General features: G+C 44.3%; 1 protein-coding gene across 9 annotated transcripts in view; it reads right to left on the bottom strand.

The window, feature by feature from the left end:
- Positions 1–22135, bottom strand: part of PML (PML nuclear body scaffold) — a 36438-nt gene that overhangs the window by 12361 nt on the left and 1942 nt on the right. For 8 of the 9 annotated variants that reach the window (XR_012494870.1, XM_019735990.2, XM_019735991.2 and 5 more), the window contains exons 2-4: positions 21623–22089; positions 6521–7101; positions 5039–5109 (exon numbers count right to left, since the gene is read on the bottom strand). Coding sequence is in view for 8 of the 9 variants with exons in the window: in XM_019735990.2 (XP_019591549.2) it covers positions 5039–5109; positions 6521–7101; positions 21623–22089 (1119 nt within the window). In the remaining variant the exon portion in view is untranslated. Of the gene's footprint in view, positions 1–5; positions 4511–5038; positions 5110–6520; positions 7102–21622; positions 22090–22135 lie in introns of those variants that run through there. The other variant, XM_019735996.2, reaches the window with a different exon arrangement.

The raw sequence follows: 22135 nt of genomic DNA, 5'->3' as shown, positions 1-22135 counted from the left end.
TGCAAAGTCAGGAAAGGAGAGTCAGAAATGACTGGGCAGCAGGACCAGGGCTGGGAATCCAGGCCTGGGGTCAGTCCAACACCCAGGGGCTCAACCAGCCACAGGTGCAGGCTGCCCGGTCCAAAGCCCAGAGCCCACCGGGGCCCATGAGTCCTCCCCACACCCTCCATGGCTTCACGTCCTTGTGACCTGATGTGCTGGCATCCAGAGATCACTGCCCAACAACTCCTCCAGGCATGCTGGACATCTAGCCTACGCAAGTCCGGGACAAAGTGCTCACTGCTGCTGGAACCAGCTGCTCTACAGCAGCAGAGGCGTAACAGGAAGGACACCCTTCCACTGAGGTGAAACTAGCCTCACTCTGCCTTGACTCTGCCTGGGTTAGAACAGCCATTGCACACCTTGGACAAGTCATTTCAAACTCCTCGGCCTCAGTACCCCTCTGTACAGAGTGCCCACAGTATCTCCCTCACAGGGTAGTGGGGATGAAGTGCTTCTCCAGGAAAACGTTTACAAGAGCACCTGGCACGTAGCACATGCTGCTGCTGATAAATAAACAGTGTTTTCATTACTGCTCTGTCGGCACAGTGCTCTGAATATGCAGCACAAAAGGAAGTAGGCATGGCATTTTTATATGATCCAGTAATTCTACTCCTAGGTATGTATCCAAAGGAACAGAAAACGGATGTTCAGACGAAACCTTGCACATGAATGTTCACAGCAGCACTACTCACCTCACCAAACGTGGAGGAGTGGCTACACCAAGTGCAGTATAGCCATGCGGGCTTTATGCAGCCGTAAAAAGGAATGAAGTTCTGATACACACGGGACGAACCTCGAGCACATTATGCTAAGTGGGAAGAAGCCAGCCACTGCAGGATACATATTATGTTTCCATTTATGTGAAATATCCAGAATAGCTAGCTGCAGCTTCGTGGTTCCTGGGGCGGGGGGCAGAGGGAATGAGAAGTGACTGCTTCATGGCTACGGGGTTTCCTTTTGGGGTAATGAAAATATTCTAGAACTAGATAGGTGGGATGGTTGTACAAGATTGTGAGTGTACTAAATGTCACCTTAAAATGGTGAGTGTTCAGGCCTGCCTGGTGGCTCAGGTGGTTGGAGCTCCATGCTCCTAACAGCAAAGGCTGCCGGTACAATTCCCACATGGGCCAGTGCCAGATGGCTCAGTTGGTTGGAGTGCGGACTCTCAACCACAAGGTTGCCGGTTCGACTCCCGCAAGGGATGGTGGGCTGTGTCCCCTGCAACTCACAATGGCAACTGGACCTGGAGCTGAGCTGTGCCCTCCACAACTAAGACTGAAAGGACAACTTGGAAAAGTCCCGGAAGTATACACTGTTCTCCAATAAAGTCCTGTTCCCCTTCCCCAATAAATAAATAAATAAAATAAAACGGTGAGTTTTCTTGTGTGAATTTTATCACAATAAAAAGAAATTAAAGTTAAAAAAAGGGATAGGTACCATCCTATAATTATCACCACTCTACAGAAAAGGAAACTGAGGCACAGAGATTTCCTAAGGTCACACGCCTAGTAAGGGCCTGCACCAGGGTTTGAACACAGTGTTTCTGCAATGGAAGTTCTCTTCCTGCGCCTGCCCAAGCTTACTTTTCTTCAGTCTGTCTCCTTCACACCCCTCTCCACCATCCTTCGCTCCTGTGTGAAACTCAGCAGCTTACTGGACCATTGGCTGAAAATGAGTGAGTGACGTGGGAAGGACTCCTCTGAAGGGGCCCAGACTCGGGTCCCTGCCCCTCCTATCCTCAATCTCACCCCTTGGTGTCTAATTCCATGTGCTCTCAGTGGGTGACCATCACTCGGGAGCCTGCAGTCTGTCCACACAGTGAAGGACAGGCAGTCCAACACAGCCGGCGGGCTCTTCACGGAGCAGAGCTGAATCGCCGACTGGGAGCCAGGGGTATGCTTTCTGCCTGTGGGGGGTGGGCGTGGTCAGGCCACCCTCAGAGGGGACAGCAGCACACAGGACCCAGAGCCAGGCACAGCTCCTTTTGGCATCAGCACGCTGATGGCCTTTGGGCTCTTACTCGGTCTGCTGTAATGACTTTCTTCTTTCCTCCCTCATCCCCGGGTTTCTTTTGCTCAACTTCGTCACAAAAACGGAGGAGAGTTGTCTCTGGATCAGAGACTGGAGTCTGTCTCGGGGACGGGGAGAGAATGGACGATCTCTGACTCTAGGAAAGTACACAATCTCCACTGAGTGCTCTATGCCAGTGTTTTTCAAACTACACTCTGTGACCCATGAAGTAGGTCATGACCTGCATTTTTTTATATTACATAGAACACAAAGTATTAGAGTAATCCTATGTAATAAGTCTAATTTGTTTTTCAAAACTGCTGTTTTACTTAGAGGTGTGTGTGTATATAGAGGCTAGATGTAAAATATATTTTTTACAATGGGTGGCAGTCAAAAAAGCTTAAACCACCTACGATAAAACAAAAAGTGTGGGTGACAGTGTGGAGAAATTGGAACCTCTGTGCACTCTTGGTGGAAATGTAGAATAGTGCAGCCACTGTGGAACACTGAATGGCAGTTCCTCAAAAAAAACTAGAACTACAATATATACGATCCAGTAATGCCACTTGTAGGTAAACTTTATGTTAGTGTATTTTATCACCACTAAAATATGTTTTTATAAAGTTGAAAAGACCCTGCGCTCTGCCCTTTCATGTCTGGCTCTACGGACAGCTGGTATGTAAAGATTTCCCTGTGGGCCGTGGGCTGTGAACTCCCCCCAGGCAGGGCGCCTCATACCCACCTCCAATGTTAATGAAGCAGGGGACACAATGAGGAAAAAAAAATCATGATGACTGATTTATAGTTGTTTTATAGCTTTACATTCGTTTTTTATTTTTTTTCATTCAAGTACTATCACATCATTACAAAAAAAGCCTATGAGATACAAAGGAGGGAAAATGCCAGAGCCCCCCACCCCCATCCCAGCAGTCCTAGCTAAGCCTGTGGGCATGTTTTGTCATCATCTCCACCGAGGCACTTGGTTGCAATGAAAGTTAACCAACAGTTTCAAGAGGGATGAGTGTTGGCACTAGAAGGCCAGCTCCTGCCTCCTAAGGTAGAGACATGAGTCCAAGAGCTGCCTTTTTCTTGGGCCAGCTGATGGTCCTGACTCTCCTGCGACAGCCAGACCATGCCTGCCTCACTCAAGCTGCCACACCTGTCCTTTGCACTCAGTGTTACCCACTTCTTTCCCCAACTCCACCCACCTGCACGTTGCCCGACCCCCCACGCCTATTATTTAAAGAACACAAGAGGCTCCGCAAAAAGAGCATTCTTCTGATGTTCCAAGTTCAAGTTGCTTAGCAGTAGATAGTGACAGGTCACCTGAAGACGGACCTGGCAAAATGCCTGGACCTTACACAGATAGTATGGGTTCTCTCGCTATTCACTAACCAGCAACTGGCACCTGAGAGACAGCTGAGATCTGTGGACCTAGATCACTTTTCACGATTATTCAATGATATCTTTGGGGACATTATTCATTCTAGCACTGTTTGTAATGCAAAACAACCTAAATATGCATCGGCAGAGAACTGGCTAAATAAAGCATGCTACATCCATTCAATGGCCCACTCACAGGTGCAAAAAGGTATCAGGAAGGAATACTTCACTGGCTAAAAAGCCTGGGGCACAATACTGCTACCTTTGTACAAAAAGAGAATGGAAAAAACAAGTATCTCTCATCATATTTACTTTAATTACATAGAGAAATTCTGTAAGGATATATAAGAATTATTATAATAAGGATAGGCATGTGGGCATCAGAACTGACAGATGGGGGACAAGGTGGGAGTGAGACATTTCTACGTTTTTATTTCTAACCATGTGATTACCTATTCAAAAATTAAATTAATTATTTGATTTTATATTTTTTTAACTTTTGAAGCAGTGTATATGGGGATGCAGTACCCAAAGCAGTTCGGTGTTGGTTCCTAGGCCCCTAGCTCACCATGTGGTCTCAGGTTAAGTCACACCCTCTCTCAGGGCCTTAGCTTCATCCTCTGAAAGAAGGAGGGGTTAGACTCTATGCTCTTTCCTAGCTCTAAAACTCTCAGATCCTCAATCCTGCCTCCTCCAGGAAGCCTCTCTTATTGCCTCAGCCATCTCTCTCTATAGGCTATGCCATAGCAAGGCTAGGAAGGCTTGCCACCCTGACCACCCCACCAGAAGACCTGCTTTCCATGGAGGTCTGATCAGTCCTGGGCCCAGAAACCTGGATGAGCAGGATGGGGAGGAGACCAGGTGCCTGGGAACTGAGGAAGCTGATCCTGATGGGGAGAAACCATGCAGACAAGCAGCACAGAGGGCAAGGCATTAGGGTGCCATTGCCTTTCTACCCAAGGAAGCACTCTAAGTCAGAGCAGTCCAGAGGTGGGAATAGCTGCCTCAAGAATGAGCGAGTTTCCTGTCCCTGGAGGTATGTGCATGAAAGCTGAACAGCCACAGGTCAGGGGCACTGCAGAGGGAATGCCAACATTAGAGGGGGTATGGGCACCTTCCTGAGAAACTATGGTTGTTAGATATATGCTGGCCTTGAAATCACACCAATGGAACCCAGTCTGACTCCTGGCCCCATTCTCTATTCCTTTCCAAGAACCATGTGTAGGGGGAAAGGAGGGGAGGGTCGACATGTTGACCCCAGGAAAAGGCCCACATATCTGGGGTGGAGTGCAGAGAAGGTAGAGGTCATCAGGGGCACCTATCAGCTCCTTCACCTCCTGTCCACCTCTGGGTCGAACAGCTCTTGAACCCATCAACAGCTACTGTAGCATTTAGGAACCCAGAGTAAACCTTCCTTTACTCCCTCCCAATGAAAGCTCCAGTCCAGCCATTTGCTATCCCTTTCTCAGGCATTCTTCCTTTTCTATTACCTGCAGACCCGAGGTCAGCAAGACTCAGTTTCCTTTCTGACACAGGGTAACTCCCAACCTGCCTGACCTGCTGGACCATACTACGTCCCCTTCAGACCTCAAACCCATCTCACCAGGTCAACAGCAGAAGGGTCCCTGGGACTGCTGGCAACCTCTGGGTTGGCTCTCCTCGGTGGAGCTGCATCTGGAGAACAAAGTGGGACATAGGCAGGTCAGGGACATCCTTAGTGAGGTATCCTGGCCTGGGACAGTGGCAGAAGTGCTGCTTTTCCTGGAGACCCCTTTTCCAGGACCTCTCGCAGCACTGGAGCAGCTCCAAGGAGAGGGTGGCAGTTGGAAGGAAAGCTCCCTTCTGTGGGCATAAACCTCATCAGAGGGAGAAAGGGGTGGCATTAGAGTGCTTGCCTTTGGCTCCAAACTCAAGGGCACCTCCCTCCATCTCCAGGCCAACACCAAAGCAAAGTGTGACAATGCTAAAGGTGTACTGCTCACTGACTTCTCCACAGACGGAGAGCCCCACGATACTCTTCTCACCCACAGCCTCGTTTTCATGAAATCTAATCTAAATCTTGTGCTTTAGAATAAAATACGTAATTCCTTTCTTTGCCACAGCCAAGGCAAGCTGTTTAAACTGTGAGGTCATTTCCTGTATATGGGTAGCATTCAGTGCCTAGCTGGAGAAGGCACAAGTCCATACCCACTCTAGGACTGTGAGCCCATGTCCATCCACTCCAAGGGCAGGAGGGAGCGAGCCCTCTATCACTGGCACCTGCCGGGGGACCTTCAGATTCTTGCCTCCCTCCGCTTCTTCACACCAGCTCTCCAGAGCTCAGATTCTAGCCTAGAGCTTTCATCAGAAAGCCATTGAAGCCTCTCACCCCAGAGGCCCTCTTGTGCACCCCCATCCCCTTGCCTCTTGGAAGCCCCCTGGCATATCCAGCTCTGTAGAGCTGCTACAACTCCTGAATTTGGACTGCAGAGCCAAGCACTGTATCATTCCCCAGCTATGTGATGTGCCCCCATCTTGTCTCCCAGTTGGACTGGACAACTTGAGATGAGGAACTGGTCTGCCATCTCCCACTTCTCAAGTGCCCAGAGCCCACAAAAGTTGGCAGTTGGTCCAGATGGCAGGCCATCCCGGGGGCAAAGGATCGCCTCCACTGAGCATAGTGTGCTTCTGGGTAAGCACCCCACCACCACAGGGGGTATTCTCAGGCGGCTTCCGCCCCAACCTCCTGGTCCAGCACCCTTCTCTGTTGCTGGACGCAAGTGGCTTAAGAAGACGTCCTGGAGTGGTTGGTCCCCCTGGGGCTAAAATGATATGGGGTCTGGTTCTCAGAGTTGTAGTTTCTTAATGTCCCCAAGTGTCAAAAGATCACAGCTAATCTATAGGGTTTCGTAAATGAATAAAGCATGTCCCCTCTGGGTGGCTGCAGCCTCAGTCAGGGCAAATTCAAGAGACAGTGAAAAAACCCGTTTCCTTTTCTGTCACGTGAAGATGATCTTTCTTGCCCTGTCTTCCCCAGCAGGCAGCATCAACGCACAAGCCCCTGCACAGTGAACAGCCCGGCCATGAGAGTGGTTTGGGTGCTCACCTGTCCTCTGGGTGATGCAAGAGATGAGGTCCTGCAGGCACCCCCTGAATTCGTCGAAGCTGTCGGTGCGCACGGCGGCCTGCAGGTCCTGGGGCTTCTCCTGCTGCAGGCGGCTGAGCGCGTCCCGTAGGAAGGTGTGCATCTCTAGCACCTCCTGGTCCGAGGCGTAGCGCTTCATCCTTTGCACCAGAGCGCTGCCCGTGTGGATGCGCTGCAGCACAGCCTCCATGTGGCCCATCTGGCCCGCAATCTCGCCGTAGTCGCGTTGGTACCGCTCGTTCACTGCCTCCAGGAGCAAGCTCTCCTGTGCCCGTGCGTGCTCTATTATTTGGCGCACACGCGCGCGGATCAGCTCCTCCGTGTCAGTACGCATGCGCGCCAGCCGGCCGATGCTGGAGTTCATCTGCGCCTGCATCGCACCGAAGGCTTGGTCCTGCTCCTGCAGCGCATGCGTCATGCTGTCCAGCTCCTCCTGCCGCTGCTGGATCTCCACGCCGATGCCGCACTTGAGGTCGCTGTGGGCGCTATCCAGAAGTGCGCATGTGCAGCACAGTGGCTTGGAGCAGCCTCGGCAGTAGATGCTGCGGACACACAGGTAGGCCTGATTAAGGGCTCTCCTGCTTTTTCCCTTTTAAATTTTTATTAAATTCCTCTTATAAAATTACAAAGCTTTGAATCATGGTATATTTCTAGGTTCGTGCTTTTCCCAATTCAGTGTTTGTGGTTAGGGTGATAGTATCCAAACTACTAATAAAACATTAGAATATAAAAAAAGTTAGTAGGGGCCGCCGGATGGCTCAGTTGGTTAGAGCAGGAGCTCTGAACGACAGGGTTGCTGCTTGGATTCACATGGGATGGGGGGCTGTGCCCCTTGCAACTAAAGATTGAAAACGGCGACTGGACTTGGAGCTGAGCTGCACCCTCCACAACTAGATTGAAGGACAACGACTTGGAGCTGATGGGCCCTGGAGAAACACACTGTTCCCCAAAATGCCACAATAAAAATTTTTAAAAAATAAATAAAGAGTTCATCATAAAAAAAGATACTAAAGTAACAATGGCTAGCCTCCATTCATGAAACAACGCAATGATGTATTTTTTTAAAGTTAATCATCTCTTCCCACCACATCTGCATTTCCTTTCCCCACATCCGAAGTAACCCGGTGAGCATCCTCTTTCCACACAAACCACCTTACACAAATACCCAGATTATGAAGCCGCTTGTAGGATTCTAAGGACTTGATATTAGGTTGGTGCAAAAGTAATTGTGGTTTAATAGGTTAAAAATAATTGCAAAAACCGCAATTATTTTTGCACAACCAAATATATTTCATTCCATTTCATCCTCAGAGCCCGTTAGGAGAGAATGATTGTTATCCTCATTTCACAGATAAAGAAACAGATATTCAGAGGTTAAATAATTGGCTCAAATATCTACAGCAATTTTGAGGGGTTGATGCTTATACTTAAAAAAATGAGATCATGCTATACCATTACTTGGTAGCTTCCATCTCTAATATAACTTTCATTCTAGATGTTGCTCTAGGTCTATTAAGTATAGATCTAATGCATCCTCTTTAATAGCTCACTATAGTTCAGATGGACCACAACTGTCATTCTCCTGTTAATGGACATGATCCTATTTATGAATTTTTTCTTTTTTCTTCCTTCCTTCCTTCCTCCCTTTATGGCCAATATGGACAATGTTTTATGCATCCGAATGCATGGATACATATAATTTTGTTTCTACAAAATGGATTACAAAAAATAGTATTGCTAGGCCAAAGACTGTATATTTTTATTTCGTAGGTTTCAGACAATTCCATAGCACTTACTATGTGTCAGACACTATCATAAACATTTGACAAATACTAACTCATGTAATCCTAAAATCCTATGGGGTAAGAACTATCATTATGCCCATTTTAAGAATGGGGGAACTGAACAAGAGGTAAAATAACTTGCCCAAGGTTACACAATTAGTAAGTGGTAAGAGTCCAGATGCAAACTGTAGTAGGCAGAAGAACGCGCCCCTCCTCCCCCACCCCATCCATGTACTAATTCCTGGAACCTGTGAATATGTTAGCTTACATGGCAGAAAGGGCTTTGCAGGAGTGAATACATTAAGGATCCTGAAATGGAGAGATCATGCTGGATTATCTTGGTGGACCCAATGTGCTCACAAGAGTCCTTAGAAAGGAAAGGGGGAGGCAGGAGAGTGAGAGAAGGGGGATATGATGATGGAAGCAGAGATCAGAGTGACACTATCTTGTTGGCTTGGAAGATGGAAGGGGGTCGTGAACCAAGGAATGCAGGCAGTCTCTAGAAGCTGGAAAAAGCAAGAAAATCAGTTCTCTCCAAGAGCCGTTAGAAGGAAGACAGCCCTGCTGACATCTTGATTTTAGCTCAATGAGACCCACTTCAGACTTCTGATCTCCAGAGCTATACAATAATAAATTTACATTGTTTTAAGCCCCTAAATTTGTGGTAATTTGTTACAGCAGCAATAGACAACTAATATAAAAACCCAGACAATCTGGCTCAGAGTCCATGCTCTTAACCATTGCAATGTTGCCTCTTCAAATATCACCAGAAAAAAAATTATTATTAGTTACTTCCCCAGAAATACTGTTGTAATTTACTCTCATCAGCAGCTAGGCTGGGAGAAAGGCTCTTAGCTGGGGTCATTTTGGCCTCAGTTACTGAGATCAGCTTGTCTTAGATCTGCAAACAGACAGCCTGATAGCCAACCTGATTCCAAAATCATGGCACCAGGCACTGGTCCTCAGGTTCGCCGACTCTCAACCTTCCCAAGCTACCCAAGAATGTAGTCTCAGGGCTTGGTCCTCCTGATTAAACACAGGAGACTTATTCCGGGCTAGCAGAGGCTTCCTGGAGAGCCCAGAGAGTGGGAAAAGGGATTGAGGTTTGTCACTGGGGCATGCGCTCAGCTCCTGCAGCCTCAGTCCATCTTGATCTAAGTAACAGAGAGATCCGTCACCCAGAGACGGCACCAGTGACTGAGATTAAGTGACAGCTGGAGCAGAGAAAAGAGCCTGGCACATGTGGATCTGACCTCAGTTCTGTGTCCTTGGCAGGTCACTTTAACCTCTTTGCAACTCAATTTTCTTATCTGTAAAACAGGGACAATTCCCACCACATATGAGAGTGCTGTAGAGGATCAAATCAGAGAAGTCCTATATAAACGTCCTTAACGACTATGATTATTCTAATTGAATGAAATATTAGTGCTCACCAATGTCACTATTAGTAAGAATTGCTAAGCAATTATGAAAATAACTAATAATTTTACAGAGGGCAATTAGGCAATGTCCATCAAAATCACAAATGTATTTATTTATCCTTTGACATGGCAGTCCCCCTTCTAGGTATCTATTCTGCAGCTCTATCTCCACACGTAGGAAATGACATCTGTACAATCCAACACAGCCCATAATAGCAAAGAAGAGAAACAACCTAAGTGTCCATCACTAGGCAATGAGTTACATAAATTATGATGAACCCATACAGTGGAATACTATGCAGCTGTAAAAAATTAAGGAAGCTCTTTATATAGAAAAATCTCCATGGCAAAATGAGGATAATAATAGGATTACTAGGAGGATTAAATGAGATTTTCTATAAAGAAAAGGTTAGAACAGTGATTAGCAATGAGTATTCAATATCTGTATTATTATGATGTATAGTCTATGCGCTATAGGATGCTACCTTTTGTGTAAGAATGGAGAAAATAAGAACATATTTACATTTGGTTATATTTGAATAAAGAAATCTACAAAGGACACATAAATTAATAACAGTAGTTATGGATGGGGCAGGGCAGAGGAGGGAGACATTTCACTGTATGCCTTTTATATTGCTTTCATGTTTGAACCTTGTGCATATACCGTGTTTCCCCGAAAATAAGACCGAGCCGGGCCATCAGCTCTAATGGTCTTTTGGAGCAAAAGTTAATATAAGACCCAGTCTTATAAGACTGGGTATATAATATAATATAATAACACCGGAGCAAAATAATTTTTGCTCCAAAAGACGCATTAGAGCTGATGGTCTGGCTATGTCTTATTTTCAGGGAAAGACTGTATTACCCATTTTTTAAATTAAAGAACAGATTACTAATAAATGTGGGCAACTATACAGGGTATAGAAATAAAGGAGTACTAGAGCCAGTAATCATTTTCCCTGCTTTGGTTGCATGGGAAAGTTGGCTTCCTTTGCTTAGGAAGAGTGCTCCAAGCTTGGAAGGGGCACACCTTGGCAGCCTGGCTAGAGAGATAGCAACATGTTCTGGGTCGACCACATCTCTGCTATTTCTAGGCCCTTCCGCCTCAAATGGGGTCTCTCTAGGGAAAGTGGTCGCTGCTTCCCGTTTGGATGGAAGTGGACAATTGGCATTAGGTCTCTGTGAGTTGGTTGACCTGAATCAGACCCCATGGGTCCAAAAGCCCCAAGCTTTTTTCCTTTTAAAAAATCATTTATTTATTTACTTATCTACTTACTTACTTATAGCACAAAATTGTTTCATGGATTTTGGACAATATGTTCAAGCCATATACTTCAATGCATTTACTTAGAATTATGTACCTTGTATCTGATTATTTACTTTTCAAGCTTGATAGATATCCTTAGAAAGTAACAGTAGTATCTTGGTTAGAGTCATTTTCACTACAATTAAGAAAATAAAATGCGTAATAGTATTTTGATTTTAGAATAACAGTATTAGTATAATACACTGACCACTAGATGGAGACAAGCTCTCCTAATTTTACCCATGATAGTTTTCTTTTTCTTTTTCTTTTTTTAATTAAAGTTTATTGGGGTGATAACGGTTAGTAAAGTTACATAGGTTTCAGGTGTACAACTCTGAACCCATGCTTTCTGATAAGACTGAGGTGTAGATCCTGAATTGGGGTGACCCATTAAGGGGCTGCCCCAGGACCAGGAACGACCTCCTTCGCCTAGAATACCTCCACTCTCATTCAGGGGACACTCACTGAACACCTACTGTGTGCTTGGCATTTTGGAGGAGGCAGAGGTGAGGCAGACACCTGCCCACAAGGAGCTTCATGACAAGAACCCAGACAACACAGGCAGAGAGAGGAGTAGCTCTGGAAAGCAAAATGACAGTTATTAGCTCCTGGAACAGTCAAATGAATAAAACTAAACACCACAAAATTAGTAAGAAATAAGTCAGCAAAGTGGCTAGATTATACCAGAATTAAGAGAAGATAGCCTAGCTTAATTCTATCCCAACAAAGCAAATGAAAAGAAACGTGGAAAACAAACTTCTCATGCTCCTATTCACAAGAGCAATTTTTAAAGTACTTTAAAAAAAAAAAAAAAAAAAAAAAAGAAAGAAAGAAAAGAAACTCTAGAATCCTAACAAGAAATATCTAGGCGTGATATGGAGAAAAGACAAAAACCTACTGAGAAAGTCTGAAAAACAAGGCCTTGACCAGTGCTTCCCCTGCAGCCATTGTGACACGGAACCAAGACAGATACATGGGGTGGGCCACCCTGAGCTTTCACAGTGGAGGCTGTTATTACTGTCTAAAATGGAAGCGTTTCATTACAAGCAAACTACAAAGACAGTCACCCCTTATTGTCTTAGTAATCGTTTTTGCTTAATCTTAGAGTTTTTAGGAAAATATTTTAGGATGAAGAAATATTTCTTTGAAGCTTTGCTGATCCCATTTTACTTCAGTTTCTTTGTCTTCTGTTAAAGTCAAGGGAAAGTAAATTTCAACATTGCTCAAATAGCACACTTCCTTTTAATAATTTAATTCTAAGGGAAAACATACTTTGAGTTCTAAACAAGTGACTTAGCGAATCCTTTTTTTGCAATTCAGCCCAGTTGTCAGTGGAGGACAGGCTGGACGCAGAGGCCAGCAGCAGCAGGAAAGGAGCACAGCCACATCCTGTCTGGCCCTGGTTTGCAGGAGCTCCTCCTTGGGTTAGCTCCCGGGAATGCTCTGGCCTCTGGCCTCTGGCCTCGTGGGACAGCCTAGTCTCTGGCCACACTGGAAAAGGGAAGTGTCCCATTGGAAAGGGGCAGCCCAGGAGCCAAGCGCGCAGGGAGCTTCACTTGAGGCTAGCTTCCAACTTGCTCCCCGCACTCTGGCTTCTGCTTCCCTGCATCCCACACGCCTGGGATCTCTTCTCTTCTTTGCTTTCACTTGCAGTGGTGGCGGGAGATTTTTCCAAGATATACAGAGGACACAGTCCTCTTTCTTTTTGTACCAGGCCCCTTTAGGGCACACACTCCATGTTCTCAGCCCATGAGCTTTGGGGGAACCACGTGACTCAGTCTTACATCAGTCTGGGTATCCCCCAGCAGCCTCAGCAAGCCTTTCAATAACAGGAACCTGATGCAGTCAGAGACATGCTGAGACTTGGCATGGAATTCTGGGAAGCTTCTCACTCTCTCCCATTGGCTTTGAGGATGAGCGTGTGTGACCTCTGGGGCCGCTGCAATCATTTGGCCGCCAAGAGAGAGAAGCCCTTCTGTGAATGGAGCTGACTTGCAGGAGACCCACATCATAAGCAATGTATCTAATAAGGTTAGGTCAGAGGCCAGCTCCATACCTATTCCCTTACATAAGCCATTCATTTGTTTGTTGCTTAAGCCACTAATTAAAAATTTGTCACTAATTTATGCATTTGTTTTAGTTGAAACTCATACAGACAAACCTCTAAGGTCAAGGCATGGCTCAAATGTCAACTCTTACATCAAGGTTTCCCTGATCCTCCCAACTAAACCCAACTTTCCCCTCCTTAAAACCGCCCCAGCCCTTTATCTGACCGTGTCTTCCAGGATCTGTGGGTCCCTGCCACAGAGCACAGGATGTGCATACCCACAACTTATCTGTAGACAGAAACCCTCCACAGATCCAGACTTCAAAGTCAGGGATTCTTATTCCCCCAGCAACAGCGATCGAGGTGCTGGGCAGGAAATAAATGCTCAAGAAATGGTTGTTCAATGGCTGCTGGACAAATGGATGGATGTATGTCCAGGTAGTTTAATCTTAGGAGTTAGGAATCAATGACCAAAACCATTCATTTCAAGTCTGATTGTTAAAAATTCTTCTAAAATGTCCAAGGCCTCCACCCCTGAGCAGTAACGCCCACTCTTTCCAGGTGGAGAAAGCAGAGCGTGAGGCAGGGACACTGACGGTAAACCTGATCTTGGCTTGGGTCACTTTAAATTCCTCACTTCTTTTTCCAACACAGAAGGGCACTAAGGGGGAAACATCCCTTTTATTCACATATTATTCAACCAAATTTACCTTTGAGCCTGCTCCACCTCGCCCCCATGAAAGGAAAAGCAGTTGCTCCTAGCTCTGACACCAAGTGCCCTGGGAGAGTTCACAGAAACACTTGAAACAGGTCATTTGACTCTGCCCTAACTCCTGGCAGCAGCCTTTCTTCTACTCATGTGATGCTCCTCGCAGGCCAGCATTCGATCCCAGGGAGACTACCAATCCCAGTAAGGTGCAACTTACTAAGAACTTCATGGAGGGTACCAGGACGGCACCGGGCAGGGCCAGGACGAGCACGGCAGCTGGATACCTAGTAGGCAGGCTTTCAGAAGGGAAGGGAGCTCCTTCAAGTTTGCGCCCATGGCATCTGGCTTTCCTCCCACAGCCCTGGCCCTGAGTGGGCCCATAAGGATCTGTCTTTTCCATTGCCTCTTAGGCCAGCAGCCCTTCCTTTCCCTGCCAACACGTTTGCCATTACATGATACCTGCCTGTGCCCTGGGACCCTCCCTGGGGCTGCCCAGCATGCTTCTCCCTGACCTGTTGCCAATTACTCCAACTTCTGGTCTTGGGAATTCTTTTCCCAGTTTATGATCTCATCCCACCTGTCAAACTTGATGGATAAGTCTTTTATTTTCGCCACTCAACTAATTCAAGCTCTTTCTGGCTACAAGCTTTGAAGGCCCTGGATTAATTCCTCCACCATATCTGGCCAAGCTTCAGGTTCTGACACCCATACATGGGTCTCCGCTCCACCTGCATCCCAGACCCATATTACTCTTGGGTGGGAAGACACTCCCAGGGTACCCGTCACACATGATAGAAAGGCTGGCAGCCACCTTGACCTCCAGGTCAGGCAGGCCCTGGCAGTGTGAGACTCGGGCCTTCTCCCCACCGCTCCATCTCTGCATTCTCAGTCCTCACCCCCACCTTTACCATGGCCTCAGTTTCTCAATGGGCTCCCTTTTCCCTGGTCCAGATTCTTTGCTTCAGTTTCTGTTGGTACTTATACCCAACAGCACGGTTGTAAATCTCAAATTCTTTATGGAATGGTGTGAAATACAAATAAGCGTGCAGCCAAAGAAACAACTACTGGTCTCCCTGCTCCCAGACTTGCCCACTTCAATCACAGTAGACAAGACAGAGGGAATCCGATCATCCCACTCTCTCCTGCACACCCATCAGTGGGTTTCCAACAGGGCCCCATAAGGTACCATGCACACTGTGTTCTATAGGACATTTGCTGGTAAAACACGAGTAAACTGCATGAGAAAGAAGCAAGCCGAGAACATTCTCCGTCCCAGAAATTGTAGGAGAGTCCTAACTCCTCCAAGCCCGCCATTTCTGACCCAAGCTCACCCTTCCAGCCCCTGCCTTCATGCACACCCCTTACTTGCAGCTCCTGAAATGTAGCAGACTCGATAACGCCTCTGCCACATATGTCTATGTGACACCCTCTTGGAAGCTGCCTGTCCCAGCCAATACAGGCTGGGCAGGTGGCCTTCTCTGAGATCACTGGCTTGTGTGCCTGTCTTCCTTCTTCCTGCTGCCTTTAAACTGACGGAGTACACACCAGATGTCAGCCCTGTGGACAGGGCTACTGGCAAGGGAAAAATGTAAGCTAGAGGACAGTATGATAAGGGCAGCTGTCAAAGCACATAGTAACAATGGCAAGCAGGTTTCCTCGCGGTACTCTGCAGCCTTGATTGTTAATTGCGGAACTGGTTCCTCCACCAGACTTTGACCTCACCGAGGGCCAGGGCTGTACCTGTTCGTATTCATACCCCTATCACCTAACAGAGGATTTGCCACACAGTAGAAACGTGGGCCGAAAGAATGGACTCCACAGACTTGGTGATCAAATGACAAAGACTCCAGGTCAGACAATTCCAGGCTTGGTTCCAAGTTCAAAGCCACCTGTGGTGCTGCTCCCCAACGTGTGTCCTAAGTCACCTCAGTGTCAAACGATAAACTGGTTTATTACTGAGGAAAGTTGTAGTGATTTATGGCACTGAGGTTTTGTGCAGAAAAAACAAGTTGAAATTTTCCAGTAACTACTGGTAAATTGTGAAACAATGTGAATTAAGACTGTGCGTATGATTTTTAAACAATAGGGTCAAATTTTTTAAGCCATCTGCCATCCTCACAGGACCGGAATCCGGCCCTCTTGCTGGCTGGACCAGCCTTGCCCATTGTACCTGGGGAGAAATCCACCCCTGACTCCCACACTAGAGGTAGGACTACCTGTAAGCAACCACCATCTGGAGGAGAGACCCCATTCTCACTGCAGGGGTGGGAGGTGGAAACTGTGGTTTATGCAACTGCTGCCTGCCCATATCAACTACCAGAACTATATACAATGTAGATATCAACATTTACATGTGAGCAGACAACACAGAACCACAGGACCTATAAAGAGAATCAGCAACCAAAATGGGAACCAAACTGATTCTTGGTCCACACTAAAAACAGGTTAACATAGGAAACCTAAAACTTCCAAAAATTCTAACTTTGTTTTGCAGAGTGATTAAGAACATACCACATAGAGAAAACAAGAACAGGATGACAAGAAAAAACATCCTGAGAACATGAACTGTTTTTGGAAATAAAAATACATGATTGCTAAGAAAAACAAACTAAAACAAAATTTATCATAGGTGGTAAATAGCAGAAAGGGGTCTCCTGAAAAAAAAAGAAAGGAAGGGAGGAAGGGAGGGAGAGGGAGAGGGAGGGAGGGAGGGAGGGAGGGAGGGAGAGAGAGAGAGAGAAAGAAAGTTGGTAAATTAGAAAATCAATTCAAGGAACATTCTGAGAATCCAGAAGAATGAAAGCAAAGTAACAGAATTAATGAATAAAAGGATAAAAGAGATAATAGATGGATTTGGAGTTCCAATCTCCATAGGACAACAGTTGTAAAAAGAAAAAAACCAAGCAAATGAAGGCAAATCAATACACACAAAAGCAGAAAACAATATCTTTGAGCTGAAGAAAGACTTTTATTTTCAGATCAACAATGTCATGCAGGATTATTGAAAAAAAAAAGAGACATACCTGATCTAGCCCAATCAATCATTTCAAGAAAAAAAGAATTATATGAAATCCTTAGCAAATAAAAACTGGTTACCCACAAAGAAAAAAATAATTAGACAATAACTGAATTCTTGTCTGCAATGCAGGAGGCCAGAAATTTATGAAGCAACGCTTATACATTCCAAGATGAAGGAATGGTGATTGTGACCCAGAATTTCACACCTCGTTAACCTTTCCTTTATGTGTGACAGCAAACTCACATGCAGTGTTTCCCCAAAAGTAAGACCTAGCCGGACCATCAGTTCTAATGCGTCTTTTGAAGCAAAAATTAATATAAGACCCGGTCTTATTTTATGATAAGACTGAGTCTATATAATATAATATAATACAATACAATACAATACAATACAATACAATACAATACAATACAATACAATATAATATAATATAATTTCCGGTCTTATTTTACTATAAGACCCGGTATAATATAATATAATAATATAATACCTGGTCTTATTTTAGTATAAGACCCAATATAATATAACATAATATAATATAATATAATATACCGGGTCTTATATTAATTTTTGCTCCAAAAGACTCTTTAGAGCTGATTGTCGGCTAGGTCTTATTTTCGGGGAAACGGGGTGTTAGTTAAGGCACTCAAGGCCTCAAAAAGAAAACTTTCTGAAAAACAAACAAACGAAATTACGTGAGGTATTCCAGCCAAATGGGAAATTAATCACATTAAGTAGTTCAAGAAAGGGAAAGATATGCTATAGTAGAAAAACATTATTGTGAGCAATGAAACCAATTAAAATCTAAGGTTATGGATAACAAGAGGGTTATAAGGTAATTATGACAATAACTGTTAAGAAAGGATGTTTAGAATAGAAAAGGCCTAAAAATTCAGTAGCCTAGAACTAAAATTTCATGTTATTTCAACTAACTCTGGGTATGGAAAGGGAATGTGGAAAAGAAAAAGTATGATAAAGGATTTATCTTATCTGGAAGAACAGTGATAATCTACTCTTGATAAATGTATACACGCATACACAAACATGTTTGAGTATGTTTGCTAAAATTTTAAACAAGAGTAGAAAGATATATGAGATACAATATATGCATATATATAGTTGTGTGTATATATAGATGTGTGTGTATACTCTACAAAGAATACAGATTTTTTTAAAAGTCCTAGGAATATACTCATTCAAGGAATATGCTGGACACCCCCAAAAATCTCAATATAGCCTCAGATATAGAACTCTTACATGTTAACTGATTGGGCTGTAGAAATTAACATCAAATATAGAAACCAAACATTACACACTTCTTGAAAAGAAAACATTAATATCAGCAAGGAATATAAGGGAAGACCAAAAGCTAGTACTTTGAAAAGATCACTAAAATAACCACAAGTGTATAATATTAGAAATAAGAAAGGGGATATAATTACAGGTATAGAGGAGATTCTTAAATTATGAAAGATAGCTCAGAATGAACTAGAAAATGTTCCAGAAAATCTGAGTCAAAATCCCAAACAGACCAATACCATGGGGGAGAAAAATCTACTCTTCAAAAAAGGCACCAGTCTCAGATAGTTTTTCAAGAAACTTCTATAAACCTTAATTGGCTATGTTTTCTAAATTGTTCTAGAGCAGAGAAAGGATAAGAATAGTAAGATTTTAACATTTATTGAGTATTTAATATGTGCCAGGCACTATGCTAAGTAATTTATATATTATCATATTCAAAAAAGGAAAGCTTACAAATTTATTGAAAGAGATTATCATAAAATGGATAAGAAAATTTGACAATGAAATTACACATATTCACAAAAATTGATCACATCTATAAATACAGATAATAGACTAAAATGTTGCTAAATGGAATCTAGCTATGAATAATAATAATAATAATAAACAGTATATCATGACCAAATAGAGTTTTTTCTCCTGGGAATTAAAAAATGGTTCAAGACAAAGAAACCTTTGAATATAATTCATCATACTAAAAGGTGAAACGAAAGCTTCATAGAATCCAAAAGAACACCGTTCCCGAGTATTTAACACATATCTTTATTTGTTAAAAATAAAACAAAATGGGATGGCCAGGTGGTTCAGTTGGTCTGAGCACACCGCGGGCTCTGGGCCCCAGCGTTGCCGGGTACGATTTCCACACGGGCCAGTGAGCTGCGCCCTCCACAACTAGATTGAAGACAACATGAGCCAAGCTGCCACTGAGCTGCCGGAGGGGCTGCTGGAGGGGCTGCCGGATGGCTCAGTTGGTTATAGTGGGAGCTCTCAATAGCAAAGTTGCCGGTTCAATTCCCACATGGGATGAGGGGCTGCACTCCCTGCAACTAGATTGAGGCTGGAGACTGGACTTGGAGCTGAGCTGCGCCCTCCACAACTAAACTGAAGGACAACTACTTGACTTGGAGCTGATGGGTCCTGGGAAAAACACACTGTTCCCCAAAAAAGTCCTGGAAATACCCACTGTTCCCCTTCCCCAATAATACATAAATAAATAAATAAATAAATAAATAAATAAATAAATAAATAAAACAAAATGACAACAAAGCTCTTAGTAAACCAGAAAAGGGAGGTAACTTTCTTAATATGATTTTTTAAAGTTACCTAAGGAAGACAATATAATAATAAACATCATACTAAACAAGAAAGCCTAAGGGACTTTTTCATAAAAGGCAGGAACAAGATAGACTTGCTTTTTCTAATGACTATTATTCAATATTCTGGCCAATGAAACAAAGCCGCAAAGAAGTAACGTGTAAAAATACTGAAAAGAAAAAAACTTTTTATTATTTGCAGATGATACGATTGTTTATCTAGAAAATCCAAAAGAATTGAAAAACTTACAAGAATAAAAGAGTTTGATAAGATGGCCAGGTATAATTAATACACATAAATTAAGAGCATTACTGAATGCTAAGGATAACCAGTTAGAAATTATAATGGAAAAAGATTCCATTCATAATATTATTAAATATTCTAAATTTAATTATAATTTAGAAGTTCAAGATGTATGTGAATAAAACTATAAAACCCAAAAGATATAACCAGAGATGAGGCCAATTCTCTCCAGATTTATTGCAATTTCAATCAAAATCCCAATGTATATGTAAGTTCTGAAACTGCATGAACTGTAAGAGCAAAAGAAAAGCAGATTATTTTTGAGTGGGAACTTGAACTTGCCCTATCAAAAACAAAGCTACAGAATGCCTTACAGCAGTAAGGATTAGCACTGGCATAGTCACCTTATTGGCACAGAACAGAGATTTACAAACATGCCCATGACTACATGGGCATTTAGTACGTGATAAAAAGGGTAAGAGTGGACTATTGAAATCTCTCAATAAAAGTAGAGAGAACTGGCTTTCTATTTGGAGAGAAAAGCAAAGTGAAGTTATCTACCTTACTTATACCATCCACAAAAATAAATGCCATTCGAATTAAAGACTTACTTATAAAAACAAAACCATCAAATTACTAAAATAGAATGTAAGAAAATATTTTTAACATTGGCATGGGAAAAATGTTTCCTAGGATGATCAAAGCCAGAACCATAAAGAAGAGACTGATGGATTAGACAACATAAAACTAAACACTTAAACACAACATCAAATGAGGTATTGTGTCTGCACTAGAACAAGCTCTTACAATTAACGAGACTAACTCCTCCAAGGGGGGACACAAATGAAGGAAAAGTGGTAAATAAATGTATGTAAAGCCGCTGGACCTCAACCTTCAAAAGAAGCAAAGAAATCCAAATTTAAATGATAATATCCGCTAATGTGGAATCCGAGGTGGGGGGGGAATGCATTCCATGCTGCAGGTGATAAGTCACAAGCAGGAAGCAGGCCACGTTCAGTTTAGCAGGAATGCACTTGTGAGTGTTTCCCCAACGGGCAAACAATACCTTCACTTTGCAAACAGAACAGATCCGCAAGAACAAGGACACAAAAGAATCTTACACAACAATTTTTTTTTCAGGAGGTGGGGGAAATCCCAAAGTTCACATAGGTATGCTACCTTTTTGTCTAAACGGGGTAAAAATAAGACCTCAAAAGACTACATACTCCTAACTGTGTATGCATTCACAGAAACCGGAAACATTAGAAACTAGTGACAATGGTTATTTGGATGAGGGAGAGGCAGATGATTTGAGAGGAATGGAGACTTGGCCCTCTCTTTATAAATTTTGTTCCTATTTTTTTTTAACCATTTAATTGTAGTCTTTATCAAAAAAGGAATTAAAATCTTACGCTGTTTAATAAAAATAATAATCGCCATACCTACATTCCCAGATAGCACGGTATTGCAACTGTGACTTTTCAGCAGAAACTAACTACCTGCATTTTATCCCACTAGAATCCAGCTATACAGAGGGAAGCTCCCATGACAGCACTTCCGGAGAATTCCACTATTAAGATTTTCTGAAGGGCAGTTTGGTAACATGTAACAATGTAAAATTTTCATGCCCCTTAACCTAGCAATGGCATTTCTAAAAATTGATCCTAAAGGAATTACCGAATAGGGTGCAAAGATGGCTCTGCAGCATTATTTATTAGAGTGAAAAATCATAAACTCTTACTATCCACGCAGGTCGGAGAGCATAAATTGTGGACATCGTCAGAGATGCTGCTCGTTGCAAGACCGTGCAAGCTCCTCATCCCACGTTCTCAGCTTTATGACCCTGGATCTCTGCTCCCCGCACCCTCTCCCCAGCTCTTGGATGCGCCACCCCACCGCAGCCAGCCCACTGACTCACCTTGTCAGCTCAGGGGTGCGGTGGGTGGGGTTGGAGCAGAAGATGTTGTTGGACTTGCGCGTGCTGTCCAGGAAGTCGCACACCGACTGGCTGCGGAGCTCGGCCAGGGGCCGGGCCTCGTGCTTGAGGAACCACTGGTGCGCCTCGAAGCACTTGGCGCAGAGGAGCTGCTCGCACTCGAAGCACCAGAAGTCGGCCGACTCTCTGCAGCGGGTGCACACGGCCTGTGCAGTAGCGATCTGCCGGTACACCGACAGGCGCCGCTGCAGGCTCTCGAAGAAGACGTTATCCAGGGCCGGCCCGTGAGCGCCTGCGGGCTGGGGCACCTTACAGATAGGGCACCGCATGCTGGGCACTTCCAGGCATCCTGAACACAGCGTGTGCAGACAAGGCAGCAGCTTAGGGCACTTGGCTTCGGCCCGGCAGCCCTGGCAGCGCAGGAACTGGAAGTCCTCCTCCGTCGCTTGCTGGGGGGGCGGGGGGGGGGGACCAGAGGGGAGGAGGGTGAGGCCT

This window comes from Rhinolophus sinicus, linkage group LG03 (genome assembly GCF_036562045.2).
Source record: "Rhinolophus sinicus isolate RSC01 linkage group LG03, ASM3656204v1, whole genome shotgun sequence".
NCBI classification, from domain to species: Eukaryota; Metazoa; Chordata; class Mammalia; order Chiroptera; family Rhinolophidae; genus Rhinolophus; species Rhinolophus sinicus.
Note: the sequence above shows the minus strand (reverse complement) of the source record. Positions and strands in the feature narration are given on the sequence as shown.